We start from the raw sequence: 17,626 nt of genomic DNA, 5'->3' as shown, positions 1-17,626 counted from the left end.
CAGAGGGGTGGTTCTGGTGTTTCACTATGTGACTCAGCAAGTCTCGGCTCTCAGAGCCCCAGTTTCCTCAGCTCTAAAATACAAGCTGGACTAGATCAGTGGTTCTCAAACCGGTTGGTCTCAGGACCTTTTACACTCTTAAAAATTATTGCGGACCCAAAGAGCTTTGGTTTATCTGTTATGCCTATCTATATTTACCATTTAAAAAATTAAACTCTTGAATAACAATTTCACAAAGCAAAAGGAAATTGAGACAAGTGGTATTTTTGACAATTTTGCAAATCTAATGTCTGGCTTAATGCAGTTTAAGGAGGCTGGATTCTCATATCTGCCCCCACATACAGTCTCTTCCATACCACGTCATGGGACCTGGAAAACACTGTACACTTGTGAGAATGAAAAAGGCAAGTATGAATGAAAACTGAAAATAGTTTTGTCTCTACTTCCCCCTGAAAGGGTCTCAGGGACCTCAGGGGTCCCAGAGCACCCTTTGAGAATTGTTTGAAAAGGTGATCCAAAAAACCCCCCAAAACAAAGAAAGGTGGTCCATAGACGTCCCACAATCGGAATCATCTGGGAGTCCTGATAAAATGTATGTTTCCTGGCCCAGCCCAGACCTGTAGTATCAAAATTCACATTTCACAAGCTTCCTTACACTCCGGAGTTTGGGGGCTCTTGGTTGGGAGAGCTCTACGGTTCCTGCCAGGCTGGTTCCTCTGAGCCAGCTGACTGTATTATTGTCACCTGTTGTGGCAGAGCTGGGACTAAGACCCAGGTCTTGGTGCAGGGCTTTTGCCTGGCAGTGATGGAAGCTGCTTCCCTCTCAATGCTCTGCCTGCCGTACCTGTTCACCTTCATAGTCATTCCTTTCCCCACTCAGGCAAGCACTAAGGGTAGCCAGGCGCCTTGTGTGCAGCTTTAAAAATAAATTAGGGGTTTGTTTACAACTCTGTTTCTGCATCCAGTAAAAGCAAGAAATGAAGAAAAGGACCCAAAGACAAGGTCTGGAGGAGGTTCTGTTCTAATCTTGGCCCCACCTGGATGTTTGTACAGTGAGTCAGCCACAGTCCATGATCCCCATACCAGGATATGGGGGAGTATAAAAAAAAAGTGTAAGGCCTGGCTGGTACATCGCAGGCAAATATGGAAGCAACGCCAGGAAAAGGGCAAGTTTATATAAAGAATCTCTAGTGAAGAAAATCTAACAAAATATTTACATCCAAGATAAAGTGGACTGTGGCATCATTTTAGAGTTTCAGAGTAGCATTCCATTATTGCACTCAAAAACAGTTAGTGTGATTTAACACCTAACTTCCAATAGGCCAAAACTGCTATAGTCGGACACTTGCTAGCATGGAAGTGTCTGTAAAAACCTCTGTTACAAAGTAACCTATGCAAGTGGTGCGACGGAAATAGCACCAATTGCACAGGTTACTTGGATCACTCACAACTGGGCCACTAACTAGCCATGAACTAGCCGTGTGACTTTCAGTAATTATCTGTTGAGTACTTATTACGTGCAAGCAACTGTTAGATGATATGAAGAGAAAAAAAAAACAAAACACCCAAAAAACTAAAAAGCACTGGTGGAGCTAAGCCGCCTTCTCAAGCATCTGCTGGAGGCCGCAGGGTTCCGTGCTGAGGCCTTTGCGAAGGCGGGCGGGACACGGAATTTGTAATGTCCTGGCCGACGGGTCGCGGTCACCCGGCCTCTAGTTCCTCAGCTGTACAGGAAGGGGGTCAATGACACGGCCTCCGAGCCTGGCCCGTCACACCCCCAATCAGCACATTCCCCGCGGGCGCTCCCTGCGCGTCCTGCTTCACCTGCATAAAGGGGCTGTTTCCCCCGCAGGCTCGGGTGCGACCAGCATTTCCCGGCGCCCATCACCCTCGCCCAAATGCCAGGCGAGGGAAACCTCGGTCCCTGCCCGGAGCTCAGCGATACGATGCGTAAGCCCCCAAGTGCACGGCAGCGACGGGAGAGGAAGGAGGGACGGACAGCCGGACAACAGGTGTCCAAGTGCCTGGAACACTGGAAAGCGCGGCCCAGCCACACCCACCACCCCGCACGGAGCCGCAGAGAAGAGCTCCGTCCAGCGCCCTGCGCCCGCCCCGGCCGCACCCTGACCCCGGGCCCCGGCCCCGGCCCAGCCCCCTCCGCCCGCGAGCACGCACCCACCCCCTCCTCCTGGCAGGACGCACGCAGCGGGCTCACCAGTCAGCACGCACGCTGGGCGGTGCCATCGATTGCTCCGCGCTCTTCTGAGTCGGCCCCGGGAGTGGGTGGGCCCGTTGCCTCGGGTGGTTAACAGGCGCCAGGGAGGGCCAATGGCGTGGCTCCGTGGCTCCGCCCCTTCCTTCCGATTGGCCAGTGCCGGAAAGCCGTGGCCGTGGCCCCGGGAGGCGAGCCCAGAGGAACTGAGCCTCGGTCTCCTGTGCAGCGCGCGCCCCGCTCCCGCCTCGCTCCGCTCCCGCCGGGTCCGCCGCCGCCGCCGCCATGGCCCAGTGAGTGACAGCGCCTGGGGAGCTTCCCGGGAGTCGGCTCGAGGGGCGCAGCCGCCCCCTCCTTCGGCGCCTCAGCACTGGGGTCGCCTGAGCCGGGCCTCATGGCTCCCAGAGCCTGGACCGCCGGGGTCTCCGCCGCCTCCGGCTCGGGCCCTAGAACTTCCCGGACCCCGAGCCAGCCCCGCAGCCGCGCGTTTCCCGCGGACCAGCCCCCTTTGCTCCTCGTAGGGCGCAAGCGCCGGGAGGATCCGCGTTGCTAGAAAGGGGGGCGGGGGGCGGCCGGCGTGGCCGAGGGGAACCGGGGCCCGACCCGGAGCGGGGCGGGGATGCTGGACGGCCGGCGGCTCTGCCCGCCGGGGCTGCTTCCCCCGGTGGGAGGCGGGGCCCTGGCGCAGCCATTACCGGGTGGACTAGCGCTCGCGGGCCGCGGGGCCCCTGTCGCGGGCCCGCCTATGGGTCGCGAGGCCCCTGCAGGGGGCAGAGTGGGCGGCGGCCCGTGCAGTCCAGGGAGGGGCGCGTGCCCGGTTCCCGGGTGTAAAGGGAGTGGGGGGCAGGGAGGTCAAGCCCGATGATGAACCCCCGCAGCAGCCCGCCTCCCCGGGTGCACTGAGTGGAACTGACGCCCTTTCCTCTGCTCACTTCTCTGCCCTTTCAGAGCCGACATCGCGCTGATTGGACTCGCTGTCATGGGCCAGAACTTAATTTTGAACATGAACGACCACGGCTTCGTGGTGAGTCGCAGGGGACGCGCTCTTCCCTGATGGGTTCTCGGGGTGCGTTAGCCTGAGTGCAGGGGATCTGCTGATTTCCGAGACACCCCCCCCCCCCCCCCATGTAACCTGGAGCATGTTTCTCATTGCGCCCTTGTTGCTGCTCAGGACGGTTTTGCCAAGGGAGGCGCAGCACCCGCTCTCCTTGGGGGGGGGGGGGCCGGCTCCCCAGTCCTCTGAGCAGCGGGAGCCCTGCTGAACGCACCTGTCAGTCCTGCAAAGTTTGCAGCCTGGGTAAACCCCGTCAGTACCTTAAGGAGGAGAAATCGGGCTGGGTGTGTAGCGCTCTGACTTGATCATCTGGGCAGCTCTGGGGATGGCCGAGAGCTTGGGTGTGAGTATCAGGGTGGCTTAGATCTGAGGATTATCAGTGACAAAAGACATCAGCGTGGAACCGGCTGGTCCCTAGATCTGCATTCTGACTCCAGCCTGATGTGCCAAGGGTCGCTGACCTTTGCTTACACGGGGCAGGGCAGAAGGAGGTTCACAGTGGTGCGTATGCGAAACAGAGTTTTTCCTTGTATTATTACTTATTTTATCGTGTTACTTTCCATAGGAACAACTGTAAACCTACTTCTGCCCCGCCCCGTATTCAGTTCTCTGCCATTTCACCCGCTAAGAGGAACTTTACAGTGGTCGGTCAGCACTTGGGCTGAATAGAAATTTCCTTGTCACTTGGTCCACTGCCTGAATGACGGTCTTGTATGCCCTAGATCTCCTAATTGGCTCTTCCTCTTTTCAGGTCTGTGCTTTTAATAGGACAGTCTCCAAAGTTGATGATTTCTTGGCCAATGAGGCAAAGGGAACCAAGGTGATTGGTGCTCACTCCTTGAAGGAGATGGTCTCCAAGCTGAAGAAGCCTCGGCGGATCATCCTGCTTGTGAAGGCTGGGCAGGCTGTTGATGATTTCATTGAGAAATTGGTGAGGCCCGCTCTGCTCCCAGCTGCTGCTGCTGGGACAGAACTGCTATCATTCTTTCCTTTAGCTGTTTCACTTCTTTTACTTAAAGAGACCCCCCCCCGCCCCGCCTTCAGTGTCTGGATGTGAACAGCTCAGTTCTGACAAAACAATTACTAAAATGCCTCAGTGCTGGTTTACTTGATTGGCACTAATTAAGTCACAGCATATCCTCAGGTGGTAATAATTCCTAATAAATAAAATTCTGAGGACAAAAGACATTTCAGTAAGAATTTGTTAACAAGAGCAGAAACAATACGTTCTCGTGCCACTTAATGACGGGGGTACATTCTGAGAAATGCATTTGTTAGGTGATTTCAGCATTGTGCAAACATCACAGGGCGCACTGATGCACACCTGGGTGGTCGAGCCCACTACACACTTGGGCTGTATGATTTGGCCTATGGTTCCTTGGCTACAAGTGTGTATAGCACGTTACTGTACAAACCGACACGAGATTAAATCGAGCACAAGAGAAAATGATGCAGTCAAGAGACAGGAGATGCAACACAGTGTGCACACTGCCGGTGCAACACAGTGTGCTTTCTTGCAGCAAACTTTTTTTTAATAAGTAGAGTACACTATATAATAATGATAAATAGTATGGTACAGTAAATACACAAGCCAGTAACATAGTCATTTATTATCATTATCAAGTATTGTATACTGTACATAATTGTATGTGCTACACTTTTATACTACTGGCAGCACAGATCTGTTTACACCAGCGTCAGCACAAACACGTGAGTAACGAGGCGTGCTATGATGTCAGCACGGCTGTGACATCACTAGGCGACAGGAATTTCTCAGCTCCATTATAATCTTATGGGACCACCATAGTATATGTGGTTCGTCGTTGACCAAAATCATTATGTGGTGCGTGACTGTGGTAATTTTAGTGGGCTCTATCTTTGATACTCAGAAAAACTTTGTTTTGGTTGTGTATTATGAATGTTTAGTGCTATTCACTAATAAACTTTAGTGTGTAAATTTAGAAATGGGTTTTATTTTTCTTAGTGTTCCTGTAAAGCAACAATTCTCAAATTGTTGTGTGATTTAATATGTGTGACAAGTAATCCCTTAGGAAGTCCTGGGAACTACATGTTAGGTTCTTATTTTTGTACCAAACATTTTGTTGGCTTTAGGAAGCATATCTGTTTTGGAGGAAAACAAATATGCACATGGCTGTGGTGGCCATGCTGGGGCAGATGGGTGGGTGCCCAGTGCTGAGTCCCCCAGAGGGCCAGGAGGCAGGCCTTGGCTGTAGTTCTGGTCCCTGGTCATCAGCCAAGGTGGGGTGGTTTTCACACAGGAGCCACGCCTGGTTCTTTACGACATTGTAGTCTGATGCCTTGTTGAGGCTTTCTTCCAGCCCCCCTACCGCCCCTAGGGCTAGGGGATAGTGGCCCATTCCTGCAGGTGGTCATCAAGTCTGTCTTATGCTCATTGGTTGTCTGTTCTTTCCCACCAAATGACTGATGGCCACTCTCACTGGGATGGCTGTGGCAGAGGAGCTGCCTATGGGGACAACAGCAGCTCTTGGTCAATGCACTGTTACTATTAGCTATCTCCGGGATGCCTCTAGGGCCCCTTCCTTCAGCACACCTCTGGGAAAAGAGCACCGGGTATTAACTGCGGGAAGTTCCTCCCACAATAAATGGAGACAACCTCATTGCCAGTGCCCTGCATGAGTGCTTTCCCCTAAAAAAAAAAAAAAAAAAGCACGTGGATAAAGGGGAACTAGTGGGAATTACTTATTTAGATGCTGAAAAACAATTCTGCAGTAACATCTCTGAGAGAACCAAAGCATTGGCCGTTTGGAAGAAATGTCTGGTGGGAAATATAGTGACAATAAGCAGAGGCAGGGGGTGGACACTCCTTCTGTAGAGGAGCAGTGTGAACACTGGGCTGTTCCTACAGGGAGAGGCATTTGTAACCAGCCTCGTGGTACAGGACATAGCAAGCTTTCTATGTGGCCAGCTGCCCATGGCCGGCTATAGACAGAATGGCCTGGAGAGAGGTGGACTGTCTTCAGCAGAGGAAAGGATTGAGTGGTGTGCACGGGAGCCTGGGGGGGAGGCTGAGGGCCGAGCACACCAGGCCCGATGGCGCTGTGGGTACACATCGGAAATACACAATTGTCCGTGGGTTCTGCTTCTTCTAAAATCTTAGGGTGCTGCAAAAGAATTATTTCCATGGTGGAGACTTCTGGCTGGGTTTGCTTGCCCTCAGCTTTTAAAGAGAGTCCAGCTCCAGCCCCAGGGAGGATTATTGTAAATTAAATAATACATACTTTTAGACCAGGTATATTTGGGATAAATTCTTATTTTTTTCATTGGCTAACGTATGCTTGGTTATTTTGTCTTTCCTGTCTGATCCACCCTAATTCTGGTGTCTGGTTACAGGTACCGTTGTTGGACACCGGTGACATCATCATTGATGGGGGAAATTCTGAATACAGGGACACCACAGTAAGTATCCTTCAGTCCAGGTTCTCCCAGGCTCTGAGCACACTCTGGGGAGAGTATGAGCGCTGCACCTGTGACAGAAGAGCGGACTGTCCTCCCGTGGTGCTGGCTCTGGGGGTGGGGCAGGCGTTCCCAGCCTTTTGCTCAGACTTGCTCCGTGGGCTTCTCATCAGTCACACATAGAACTCAAGTGACTGCCACTCAGACACAGAGGCGGGAGTTACGGCTGCCTTCCCTTCCTCCCCCACCGGCGCGTAGCGAGGTTGAGGACCAGCGTGATGCTCACGTCCCAGGAGGAGTCCCCGCACAGCCTCGGTGCTGAGCGGCGCCAGTCGTACTTGCATTAAACCAGCTCTCGGCCGAGTCTGATGACACAAGGTCTTTTCCAGGAACATGAGAGCATGTGTTGGGCTTAGTTACTCCTTTAGGGTCAGGGTAGCTGTCTTAAACGTCCATGAATTTTTCTTTTTAACTCCCAAACTGAGGGTGTCACATTTCTCTAATGACCAGGTTGTTCTTGGATCCTGGGTCATTTCGTGTCAAATGATGGGCCTCCATTCCTGTCACCCCTCCTGTCCTTCACTGGAAGAAACCTCTTTTAAGGAAGCGTAATGAAGTGCTTTTCCTCTCGTGTAGAGACGGTGTCAAGACCTCAAGGCCAAGGGAATCCTGTTTGTGGGGAGCGGCGTTAGTGGTGGCGAGGACGGGGCCCGGTATGGCCCATCACTCATGCCCGGAGGGAACAAAGAAGCCTGGTGAGTGCCAGATGTGCCACCCGCATTCAGCACAAGGGAGCCTGGGCTTTGAGAATGCGGAGCCCTGAGCCCTCTGCCGCTTGACATCCTCTGTGGGGACAGTGCTGGCGATAGGAGATGCTGGAAATACCTGGTTACATGTTCTGTTGCTTTGATGTAATGCACGTGCATAGCCCTCCTGTGCCTCTTTTCCCCGCTACTCCTGCCAAGGCTGATCGTGGACGATCTGAGGGCTTAAAGGGCCAGAGCCTCTAAGGATGCTCACAGATGACATCCTGTGCACTGTCTGGGTTTCGGAGTACCATCTGCCTCTTTAACTGATGGTTGGTCCTAAAATAACTTGATTTAATAATAGTGAGGGATGGAAAAATCTGACTGGGTCTCTCTTGTCCCTGGGAATGAAGTGGGAGTGTTTTATTTGACTTGGGAAAACAAGTTTTATGTTGTTCACTGTGCCGTGGGTGAGGGGGGGTCGCCATGAAGGGGAGGTGCTCTGGGGGTGGGGGGTATAAAGTGTGGGGCGGGGTGGGGGTGGGATCGGGAAGCTGAGTGAAATGATGCAGGTAACTAACTGTGTGACTCAGACCGAGGGACCCACTGCTGAGACGGCAGAGAATGAGAAAGTCAGGGAGAGAAGCAGAAATGGAAGGACCCCTTTGGGGGAGGCGTGGAAAGGTGATGCTCTTTTCAGAGTGAGTTTGGTTTCCAAACACTCTAGGGTTGCATTAGGCATTCAGGCAGGGGGTGACCAGACCTAACCCCCAAAGGCGAAGGCTTTATCGGGGACGATTGCTCTTTCGTTTACATCTCGCCCAGATGAGTAAGTCTGGGTTCTCTTCTGTGCGGTAAACCTAGAAGCAGAGGCCTTCCTGCCTCTCAGAAGCTTAAAAATACTTCTCTTGGCCACTCGCCCAGTGGGCCTTCAGAGACCAGAGTGCACAGGACAGTGTGTGACGCGCACGGGTGCTCCAGTTGCTTCTTGCTCCCTTCTCACATGGTCTGGCGAAGGTAGAAATGGCACTTTTACCTGGAACAGTGCAAGTTCAGTGAAGGCTGAGGTTTTGGGTGCAGCCGTCTTAGCTCCCTCATCCTAAGCGTTAACTCTCCAACCCTGTCAGATTTTGTGTCTTTACCGAAAACTTCCTGTGAATGTCTTTGCTGGTCACTGTTGAGGACAGTAAGGAGCCCTGTCCTCCTGGGGGCGCTGTGCCAGGAGTGCCAAGCAGCCGCTTTTTCTGGGAATGACGATGAACGTAGCTCCTGAAGATACCGCGTAGTTCTCTCTGCCTGGGAGCGTGCGTCCTGACTAATAGGATGGGGCCTCTACAGGAACGTTTGCCTGGCTGCTGTGGGGACCCCAGCCTCTCCTGACAGCGGGTTGGAAATTTCCGCTGGTGCTTTTTTTTTTTTTTCTTTGTAAAAGAATCGTTTATTGATTTAAAGAGAGAGGAAGGAAGGTGGAGAGAGAGATAGAAACATCGATGTGAGAGCACAACATCGATCAGCTGCCTCCTGCATGCCCAGAACCTCCAGGTGCATGGAAAAACAGCCAGCCGACTGAGCCATGCCAGCCAGGGCTCCTCCAGTGCTCTGACCATGCTCTCACCCCGCCTTTTTGTCTGTCTCCTCCAATCAGTCTGTACACTGGTGACCTTGAGCACTAGGCACTTTGTTACTGTTTTGTGGGCGCTTCCACCGCCCATTAGAGAGAGAGAATTGGGGCAGGGGGTGGCGTCCTTGAATCGAGGTCTCAGCCCCTCTTGCCTCAGCTGACCTTCATGGTTTCTCTCCACAGGCCCCACATCAAGACCATCTTCCAGGGCATCGCTGCGAAAGTGGGAACCGGAGAGCCCTGCTGTGACTGGGCAAGTGCTGGGCTCTTCCAAGCCAGCGGGCGGGCAACACGGGCACAAACACGACCAAGGCACAAGGCCACGGGGCCACCTTGGTCCCAGCGGTTGGCTTTGTGACATAATGCTTCTCAGTCTTTAAGTCACTAGCACAGCTGATGCCTAAAAGGTGTGCCTGTTGCACACGTCCTTGCATCTGAGTGGGCTGTTCACAACCTTGGGGTTGGTAATAAAAGCAGCCCTCCTCCAGCACCTAAAAGACGGACAGATCCTTAAAGAGGAACAGGAAGGATGGGGCGAAGTAAGATGCTTGAGCCGTGTTTCGTCACGGCTGAGGGAGGAATGTCCGAATCAAAAGGGGTCTGCTCACGCTGGGGGCATTCTGCTTGGACGGTAGGCCGTGGCCTCCGCCCTGAACGAGACAGTGGCCTGGGCTCACACACACCCCCCCTTCCTGTACTTTGTGTTGCTGTTAAAGTAAATTCAGCCCCTTGCTGTGGCCTCAGTCCACACCGTGGATGGAAAACACTAGGCTCGAAGACCCGAGTTGTAACTCCAGCTCTCCATTAACTAACCGGGTGGCAATAGGCAAGTCTCTTCCCTGCATGGGCTCCGTCTTCTCGCCTGTAAAATATGGGATTGGGCTGCATGGTCTCCAAGATCTTTTTAGCTCCCAGCCCCTTTTTATTTTGTATCAGCACTTGTATGTGCTATTTTCATTGTATTAGGTTTATTTTCTATGTGATAAAAGGTAGAGGTGAAACAGGGACTGAGGGCTCTGCGGAATGAGGGAGGCCCTCCCTCCTGGGCCGGCAGTACCCCGTGACTTTAGCCACAGCAGCGGAGCGGGTCCTTAGTTGTAACTGGTGGTCATTGAATTCAGTCATAGTCCGCTTAGGAGTAGAGGGGCCAGGGCTGTGGTTTAGAGCGTTGACTCATTTCCTCGTTAGTATGAAAGATTGGGAAGGGAGCTTTCATTCCTTGCCAATAGAGCAAGAACGTACAACAAAAGTACAGTGACAGTAGCTGCTTTTTAGTTCCACTGAGGACTGACTCAGGAAGGAGAGCAGTCCTTGCCCTTATGTATCTTGGTCCAGTCAGGTTGACGTTCTGTAGCTTCACGGCTTAGTCTCAGGTTATTGAAACAACTGGTATCCACGAGAAAAGCAGGGGCTCTTCTGTTCACTTTTGAACTTACAGGAAGGATGGGGTGAGGTAAGATGTTATTGGCCGTGTTACTTCATGGCCACAGAGTGTCAAAATCAGAGGGGTAGGTGGGCAGTAGAAATAGACAAAGGAAGTCTCTGGTGTAAACGTCGATGGTATCAAGTCAAGCAGCGACTGCCAGGAGAGACACTGCTCAGGTCACCCAAACATCTGGCCCACCGGCAGGTGCCCCATCATGGAGATGGGCGCATGTGACTGCAGAGTCCGGTGGCGTGCAGTGTTTGACCCCTGGCACTCCCTTCGTTCTGATGCCTTGCCCACTAAACAGTTTTCAGATAATGGGGCTTCCCAAGTAGCTTGTCTATAGGGTCAGAATGTGTCAATCAGACTGACACTTGCAGCCACTAAGATCCACAGTTAAATTTCTCATCATAAATTCATAAACTGTATTGTGATTTTATACATCTTCCCAGCTTTGTTATAAAATCAGCATCTTGTCAACTATGAGACCCTGGCAAGAGCATCTCCGTGCATACAAGGTTGAGGGCCACACCTGGGAGCTGAGGTCATTTTTATCTCTCAGTAGCCATAGAAACAACTACAGTACACTTATATATATTTTTTAAAGTACAAGCGATTTAATTAGCCAAGTTATTGTAGCCTCCAGTAGCTATGAGAGTGGTAGCTTCAGGAAAAAGGAGACTTCTTTCTTTGGGAGTGGGGGTTGCTTTTAGTAACAGTGAAAAAGACCAGAACTGTAGGCTGAAGAGCTGTAGGTGCTTTCAGTGAACTGGGGGGCTTTGAAAACTTTAGAGGAGGGAATTTGGAGTTTAACACGGGACTGCATGGAATCTTGCATTGAGTCGTTCTATACGGATTCTTGTTTTTAAAATACTGTAAATGTTTGCCTCACACGGGTTGTTTTCTGGGCGGGGAGGGGGTCGTGCTGAAGAACCTGCCGCGGGCTTGTCTGGTGTCCTCTGCCCCTCTGACGGCCTCTGGGCGCTGTGCTCCGGCAGGTGGGAGAAGAGGGGGCCGGGCACTTTGTGAAGATGGTGCACAACGGGATCGAATACGGCGACATGCAGCTGATCTGTGAGGCCTACCACCTGATGAAGGACGTCCTGGGCATGGAGCACGACGAGATGGCCCGGGTGAGCGCGGCCCGGCTCCCCCCACACCCTGAGCCCTCCTCTTGCTCTTCCTTCCGTCCTCCTGCCGCCTGGGTGGGCTCAGCCTGACCGAAGGGAGGCCTGTGAGACACAATAGCTGGTCGCTAGGCCAGAAGCCCTGCACTTGGCAGCCCTCCTGTGCGTCAGGCACTGTCGCTTTACCTGTGAGTCTCGCTTGACCTTCCCGTTGTCCCACGTGGCAGGTGCCGTGGGAGCTTTCTCCCCGTTCACACACGGCAGAGCGGACAGAGCCGGGCAGGGAGCGCTCGTGTGGACACTACCCGGTTCTGCCATTAGCATTTATCGAGCGTGTGTCCATTCCTCTGTCAGTTGAATCTTTTTTTAATACATTTCAAAGTAAACTATAGGCAGCAGTAGTCTTTTCTCTAAATACTTCAGCATCATGAATTAGGTAAACATTTATTTTAATTGAAAATATAGGAAGGTATATTCGTTCAGCGTCAAGTCTTTCTCTTTAGGTTCTAGCTGTCTTTCTTTTCATCGAGAATTTCTGGTTTCAGTTCTTTCAAGCGGAACATGATTTAAAGACACTTAAGAGGTACACAGTGCAGACCTTCTAGATTTTTTAACATCTTTTTCTAATCTTTAAATTTGTATCATCCCCACTTACTTTTTTTCACTGACTTGCCCTTACTGTTCTTTCCAAACAATTTAACTTAGTTTTCATAGAAACAGGGTTGTTTTTTTTCATGTTCATATTTAATTGGCTTACATAACATTTAATGGATTCATTCAGTATATGTATGTGTGTTTTACTGTATGCCAGGCATTGTTCTGAATGTTGGGGATATAATAGTAAAAAAACACACAAAGTCCCTGCCCTGGTGGAGCTGGGAAGACAGGCAGTAATGTTTAAATACAGAATATTAAACTAGTTAGTGACCACTGTTACCCAGAAAAGGACACTGGTGTGAGAGGTGGTCTAGATCAGGCAGTCAGGGAAGGCTTCTGAGGAGGCGACGGAACGCCTGTCCTAAGCGGCAAACAGTGGTGCTCAGAAAGTGGGCCCGGCGGGTTGGAGAATACAGGTGGCTCAGCCAGTGTCCCCCTCAGCCGGTCAGCACCCCCCGCAGCCGGGTCCCGGCCCTGCGAGACGGAGGCCTGCAGCCTCGGTCAGCATGGCCAGGGAAGCAGGAATCCGTCGGGGCGCCCGTGTCTAACCCTCGTTTCTCTCGCGTCTTGCACGTAGGCATTTGAGGACTGGAACAAGACAGAACTAGACTCGTTCCTGATTGAGATCACCGCCAATATCCTCAAGTTCCAAGACAGCGACGGCACGCCCCTGCTGCCCAAGATCAGGGACAGCGCGGGGCAGAAGGGCACGGGGAAGTGGACGGCCATCTCGGCCCTGGAGTACGGCGTGCCTGTCACCCTCATCGGTAACGCGCCGTTCACGCCCCTCACCGTGCGGGTGCGGGTGGCTTGGCGCCCAGCTGGGATGTTGGTGTAAACTGGTCTTTCGTTAGAGAATCCTCCACCTTCGCTGCCCCCCAGGGCCCTTCTGCTCTCTGCCGTGAAGGAGACTGTTGGGGGCTGAAGCTGCTCTTGAGTCTCTTCTTTATGACCTTTTCCCAAGTCGCAGGAGCTGGAGACAAACTCCGAAGTCACTGTCTTTCTTTCCCGATTTGATCTTTGGGGTAGTTTTAGTGATTTAATTGTAGTCAGCGACCCAAATCTCTAGTGGGTAAGGTAACTCGTTTTTCATACAGAAGTTCACAGAGTAACATAAGTTTATATACTCAGCATTTATTATCTTTTTCTGGGGTTTTCCTCCCAGGTATTTAAGAATTAAAATATGACCTATACATTCCAAGTCCTTTAATGTTCTCCTAAGTTCCTGCCCCTTCTTTTAGAAGAAAACTATCCTGAAGCGGTGTGCATCCTTCCCATCCATGTTTTTTATTTTGTAATAATGAGCTCAGCCTCAAACGCAATAGATGTACAGAGAAGAAAATAATAAAGCAGAGATAACAGAGAATGAGAGGACTAGTAAAAGTGCAGTTTGGATCTTTAAAGTAAAATAGACACGCTTTTGGGAGATAGAAAAGGGAGACTGGGAGAAGGTGCCTGGCATGTTTGATGGAAGGCTGATCTCTGCTCCTAGTAGGTTGGCTCCCCTGTAACAAAACAGCATTTCCTGTCCTTCCAGAGACAGCCTGCCTTCCCCTCCCTGGTCTCCTCCTTCCTCTTGATTTCCTGACTTTTCCCACTCGGTTTACGGTGACCTGTGTGGTGGTAAGGCCCACAGTTCAGGAGGGCAGGAGGCTGCTTAGCCCTGCTCTGTATAGAAGGAGGAAGTTGGCTGATTTCTGGCTTATCTGAGTGACACCGTAGGCGGGGACCAAGGGAGCAATAGCTGGGAGCAATTTCTTCATTGCTGACTCATTTTAAGAGTATTGGTCTCAAAAAGAATCTTACCCTCTCTTTAGAGACTGCACCCTTTCTACCAGTTGAAGGCAGGCTAGGGCCATCCCTGGGTGGGCCCCGTTTTGTCCGCAGGGCTAATGGGGACACCAGTCCTCCAGCCAACCCTGGGCTCACTGAAGGGTTTCGCCACACTTGCTTCCCTGCACCAGTTCTTACAAAGCTTCCTCCCACAAATGCTGGGTCATCGTGTGTGCACTGTAGGGGCGAGAGCATGGACACAGGGCACCGCCCCTATCCTGATTGTAGCATAAATGTCAGTTGAGAAAATAGTCTTTTATAAGGGACGATATTGGAAGATTCTAAATGTCTTAATGCTAAAATACTGTTTTGCAGTGTTTCTCATTCCAGTGAAGTCACATTGTGAAACTTTGATGGTGGTCGTGTGCACACCAAACACTAAACTACAGGCACACCTCATTTTATTACGCTTCAGAGCTTATGTTTTTTAGTCATCACCCTAGGATATGTTCATTGATCTTAGAGAAAAAGGAAAGGAGAGAAATATCAATGTGAGAGAAACATCCATCAGTTTACCTCCCATATACCCCCCAACTGGGGATCGAACCCACAACCTTTTGGTATAGGGGCTATGCTCGAACTAGCTGAGCCACCCGAACAGAGCAGATATTGCATTTTTTACAAATGGAAGGCAACGCCCTCCACCAGGAAAAAGATTATAACTCACTTTACTGCGACACTCGCCTTAACTGTGGCGAGTTCTCTGACCGAACCACGATATCTGAGGTCTGCCTGGGTAGGGATTAGAAAAGGAGTGTTTTGAAGGGTGAATCTGTAAATGTTACTTCTTGGTGTTGTAGTTATTTCAAATTGATGGGTAGTTAGTGCTTCAAAAGAAAATAAATTGTGTTTTTGGTGAGCATTTAAAAATTCTAAGTCCTTGCCTTGAAATTGAAATTCTACTCATGGACCAGCACTGACTAATTCTGAATAATAGTGGTTTTACCACTTTATTTTTCCCTGAAAACTCACCTTTGAATTTCGCGTTGATCCTTGGGGTTGAATGCCTGTGTTTGTGTCGGAAGGTTGACTTGGAGGTTCAGTTATCAAATTAACTCTTCAGAGCTTCTTATAAGAGTTGTTGTTTCTGATCCAGGTGAACTTTTGTGGCCTAAGGTTGAGACTTTCAGCTCTTCATACAACTGAAATTTTGCTCGTTGCTCCCCTCCTCCTCCGCAGCGCGTGCCCCCGTTTCCCCCGGATCTGTGTGAACCTTGGTAATATGTCCCCACCCCCCACAGGAGAAGCGGTCTTTGCCCGATGCTTGTCGTCGCTGAAGGACGAGAGGATTCAAGCCAGCAGGAAGCTGCAGGGCCCTCCAAAGACGCAGTTCAAAGGTGATAAGAAGTCATTCCTGGAGGACATTCGAAAGGTGGGGCCCTGTCCCTGGCAGTAGCCGCTGTTTGTCCCTTGGAGGGCCGCAGGGGTGGGGCTGTCCCGGGAGAACATACCGAGGCCACTGGGGAGGCAGAACCAAGTCCAGCGCCCTGTGGTCTGACTGCGGCCATCCTGTCCCGTCCCGCCCCCTCGCCCCTCCGGGATCTGCGCTGCTCGTGGGTCACCCCGAGCCTGTGTGTCACCCCGTAGGCCCTCTACGCTTCCAAGATCATCTCCTACGCCCAAGGCTTTATGCTGCTGAGACAGGCAGCCACCGAATTTGGCTGGACCCTCAACTATGGTGGCATCGCCTTGATGTGGAGGGGCGGCTGCATCATCAGAAGGTGCGTGACTCAGGGGACATGCCAGCTGCCGGGCTGGAGAGCGGAGGTCTCGGCACGGAACGTGTCCCGCTAACCGGTGCACCTCGTCCTCCCGGGTGCACTGGCCATGAGGCCGGTTTAGGGGCTCAGGTCTCCTTTCCCCGCACAGCAGTTGGTCTGACCACACTGTCTACACTGCGCCTTTTGCAGTGGTCCCGGGAGCTCTGCCCCGCCCTCCCGCCTGCCTCCCAGGACTTTGGCTCATGTTTTCATTGAGGTCGCAGCTAGGGTTCCAGGCTGAGGAATGTGCCCGTCCAGGGCGTGTGTCAGCCTCCAGCTTCCTGCCCTGCGCTCTGCTGGGCTGTGCTGGGCGGGCACCTAGCCTGCGGAGGTGAAGACGGGGACCCCTTTGGTGACTGTTCCTCCTGCTGCCTGCAGGCCTGGCTCTAGGATTTCAGGTCATCACACATTAAAACTGATTTTCTTCACTCAGAGCATGTTAGGGTGATGGGATTACCTGTTACTCCAAGAAAAAAAGATTCATTGACTTCTCCCCTCTTGATTATTTCAGCGTGTTCCTGGGAAAGATAAAAGATGCATTTGACCGAAACCCAGACCTTCAGAACCTTCTGCTGGACGACTTCTTCAAGTCGGCCGTGGAGAGCTGCCAGGTGGGGAGCCCGGAGCGGGTGGTGCAGGGACTCTGTCCGGGAGCTTTGCTCTGGGGCCTTCGAGGAAAGCCCGTCATTCCTCACGGCACCGCTTACCTGTTGTGGGGGCCTCGTGTTTCTTGCGCAGGACTCCTGGCGGCGGACCATCAGCGCTGGGGTGCAGGCGGGCATCCCCATGCCCTGCTTCACCACTGCCCTCTCCTTCTATGACGGATACAGACACGACATGCTGCCAGCCAACCTGATCCAGGTGAGCACTGGGAGGAGGCGGTAACGGTAACCTGGCAGGTACCCGAGGTCGTGCGCCTGCGTGTCATCCTAACCGACCCGTTTCTCGTTTTCTAGGCTCAGCGGGACTACTTTGGAGCTCACACCTATGAACTCTTAGCCAAACCAGGGAAGTTTATCCACACTAACTGGACAGGCCACGGGGGCAGCGTGGCCTCGTCTTCATACAACGCCTAACCACACCCGTGCCACCCACCACGATGCCAGAGACAGGGACATTCCACTTGCCACCCAGCACTGCTTACACGGCCCTTTGCCTTACTTTCTGCTCAGATCTTTTAGAGTAAAGCGTCATAGAGACTCCCGAACAAGTCAGCCTGAGCTCACTCATGGAGCAGTCCTGTGAGAACCGCCACTCCCTCTGCCCTCGCCTCCCAGGGCTGACCGGGAATTGTCATGTGCTCGGTAGCAGGAGCCTCCTCCTGAAGCTGTCGCTGTCCGCTGGATCAGGGAGGCCCCCTGAGTTTACCTGGACCAAGAGATCACAGAGAAGGGAAGGGACCCTGTGGAATCTGCTCAGACCAGAACCTTTGTATAGTGCAGCCGAATTCCCTTTTCCTCCACTTAATAAAAGCTACGGTATATTTCAGCTTTTTCTCCAGACTCTTAAATTCCCTCACCTCCGCCACATCGAGCTATGTCTCCCCGTCAGAAAGGCCTGCAACCAGCTTTATGACATTTGAATTGAGTTTGTTTCCCTCTAGCTTTATGGTTTCCTCTTTGTTTTCTTTAAGAAAAGGTTCCAGAATAATACAAGGCCCATCAAAGTTAGGGTGGTGGCTGGCTGGGGAAGGGCGAGGCGGCAGGCAGGGAGCGAGGGGGCAGGGGACTCCAGCATATCGGTTACCCTTCCTCT

At 52.0% G+C, this 17,626-nt stretch overlaps 1 protein-coding gene and 1 non-coding gene across 2 annotated transcripts; both read left to right on the top strand.

Moving 5' to 3' along the window:
* Positions 1 to 2,410: 2,410 nt before the first annotated feature.
* On the top strand, positions 2,411 to 17,359 carry PGD (phosphogluconate dehydrogenase). Its single transcript, XM_016214707.2, has 13 exons — positions 2,411 to 2,505; positions 3,161 to 3,236; positions 4,018 to 4,197; positions 6,639 to 6,704; positions 7,338 to 7,456; positions 9,252 to 9,321; positions 11,493 to 11,627; positions 12,856 to 13,045; positions 15,353 to 15,483; positions 15,699 to 15,832; positions 16,383 to 16,482; positions 16,610 to 16,732; positions 16,828 to 17,359. The coding sequence occupies exons 1-13, from the start codon at positions 2,498 to 2,500 to the stop codon at positions 16,945 to 16,947; spliced, it is 1,452 nt and encodes a 483-aa protein (XP_016070193.2). The 5' UTR covers positions 2,411 to 2,497; the 3' UTR covers positions 16,948 to 17,359.
* On the top strand, positions 16,222 to 16,361 carry LOC148092333 (small nucleolar RNA SNORA79). Its single transcript, XR_015715109.1, has one exon. It is a non-coding gene; the product is annotated as a small nucleolar RNA SNORA79 (small nucleolar RNA).
* Positions 17,360 to 17,626: the final 267 nt, after the last annotated feature.

Source organism: Miniopterus natalensis, chromosome 9 (assembly GCF_054644295.1).
Source record: "Miniopterus natalensis isolate mMinNat1 chromosome 9, mMinNat1.hap1, whole genome shotgun sequence".
Classification (NCBI taxonomy): Eukaryota; Metazoa; Chordata; class Mammalia; order Chiroptera; family Miniopteridae; genus Miniopterus; species Miniopterus natalensis.
This window is presented reverse-complemented; position numbering and strand designations above follow the sequence as displayed.

What these genes read in the sequence shown, in the direction of transcription:
- PGD (XM_016214707.2), top strand. An exon ending in GAGAGCCCTGCTGTGACTGG is followed by an intron (nt 9,322 to 11,492) that starts GCAAGTGCTGGG and finishes GTGCTCCGGCAG; the next exon opens with GTGGGAGAAGAGGGGGCCGG. An exon ending in TCCTGGAGGACATTCGAAAG is followed by an intron (nt 15,484 to 15,698) that starts GTGGGGCCCTGT and finishes GTCACCCCGTAG; the next exon opens with GCCCTCTACGCTTCCAAGAT.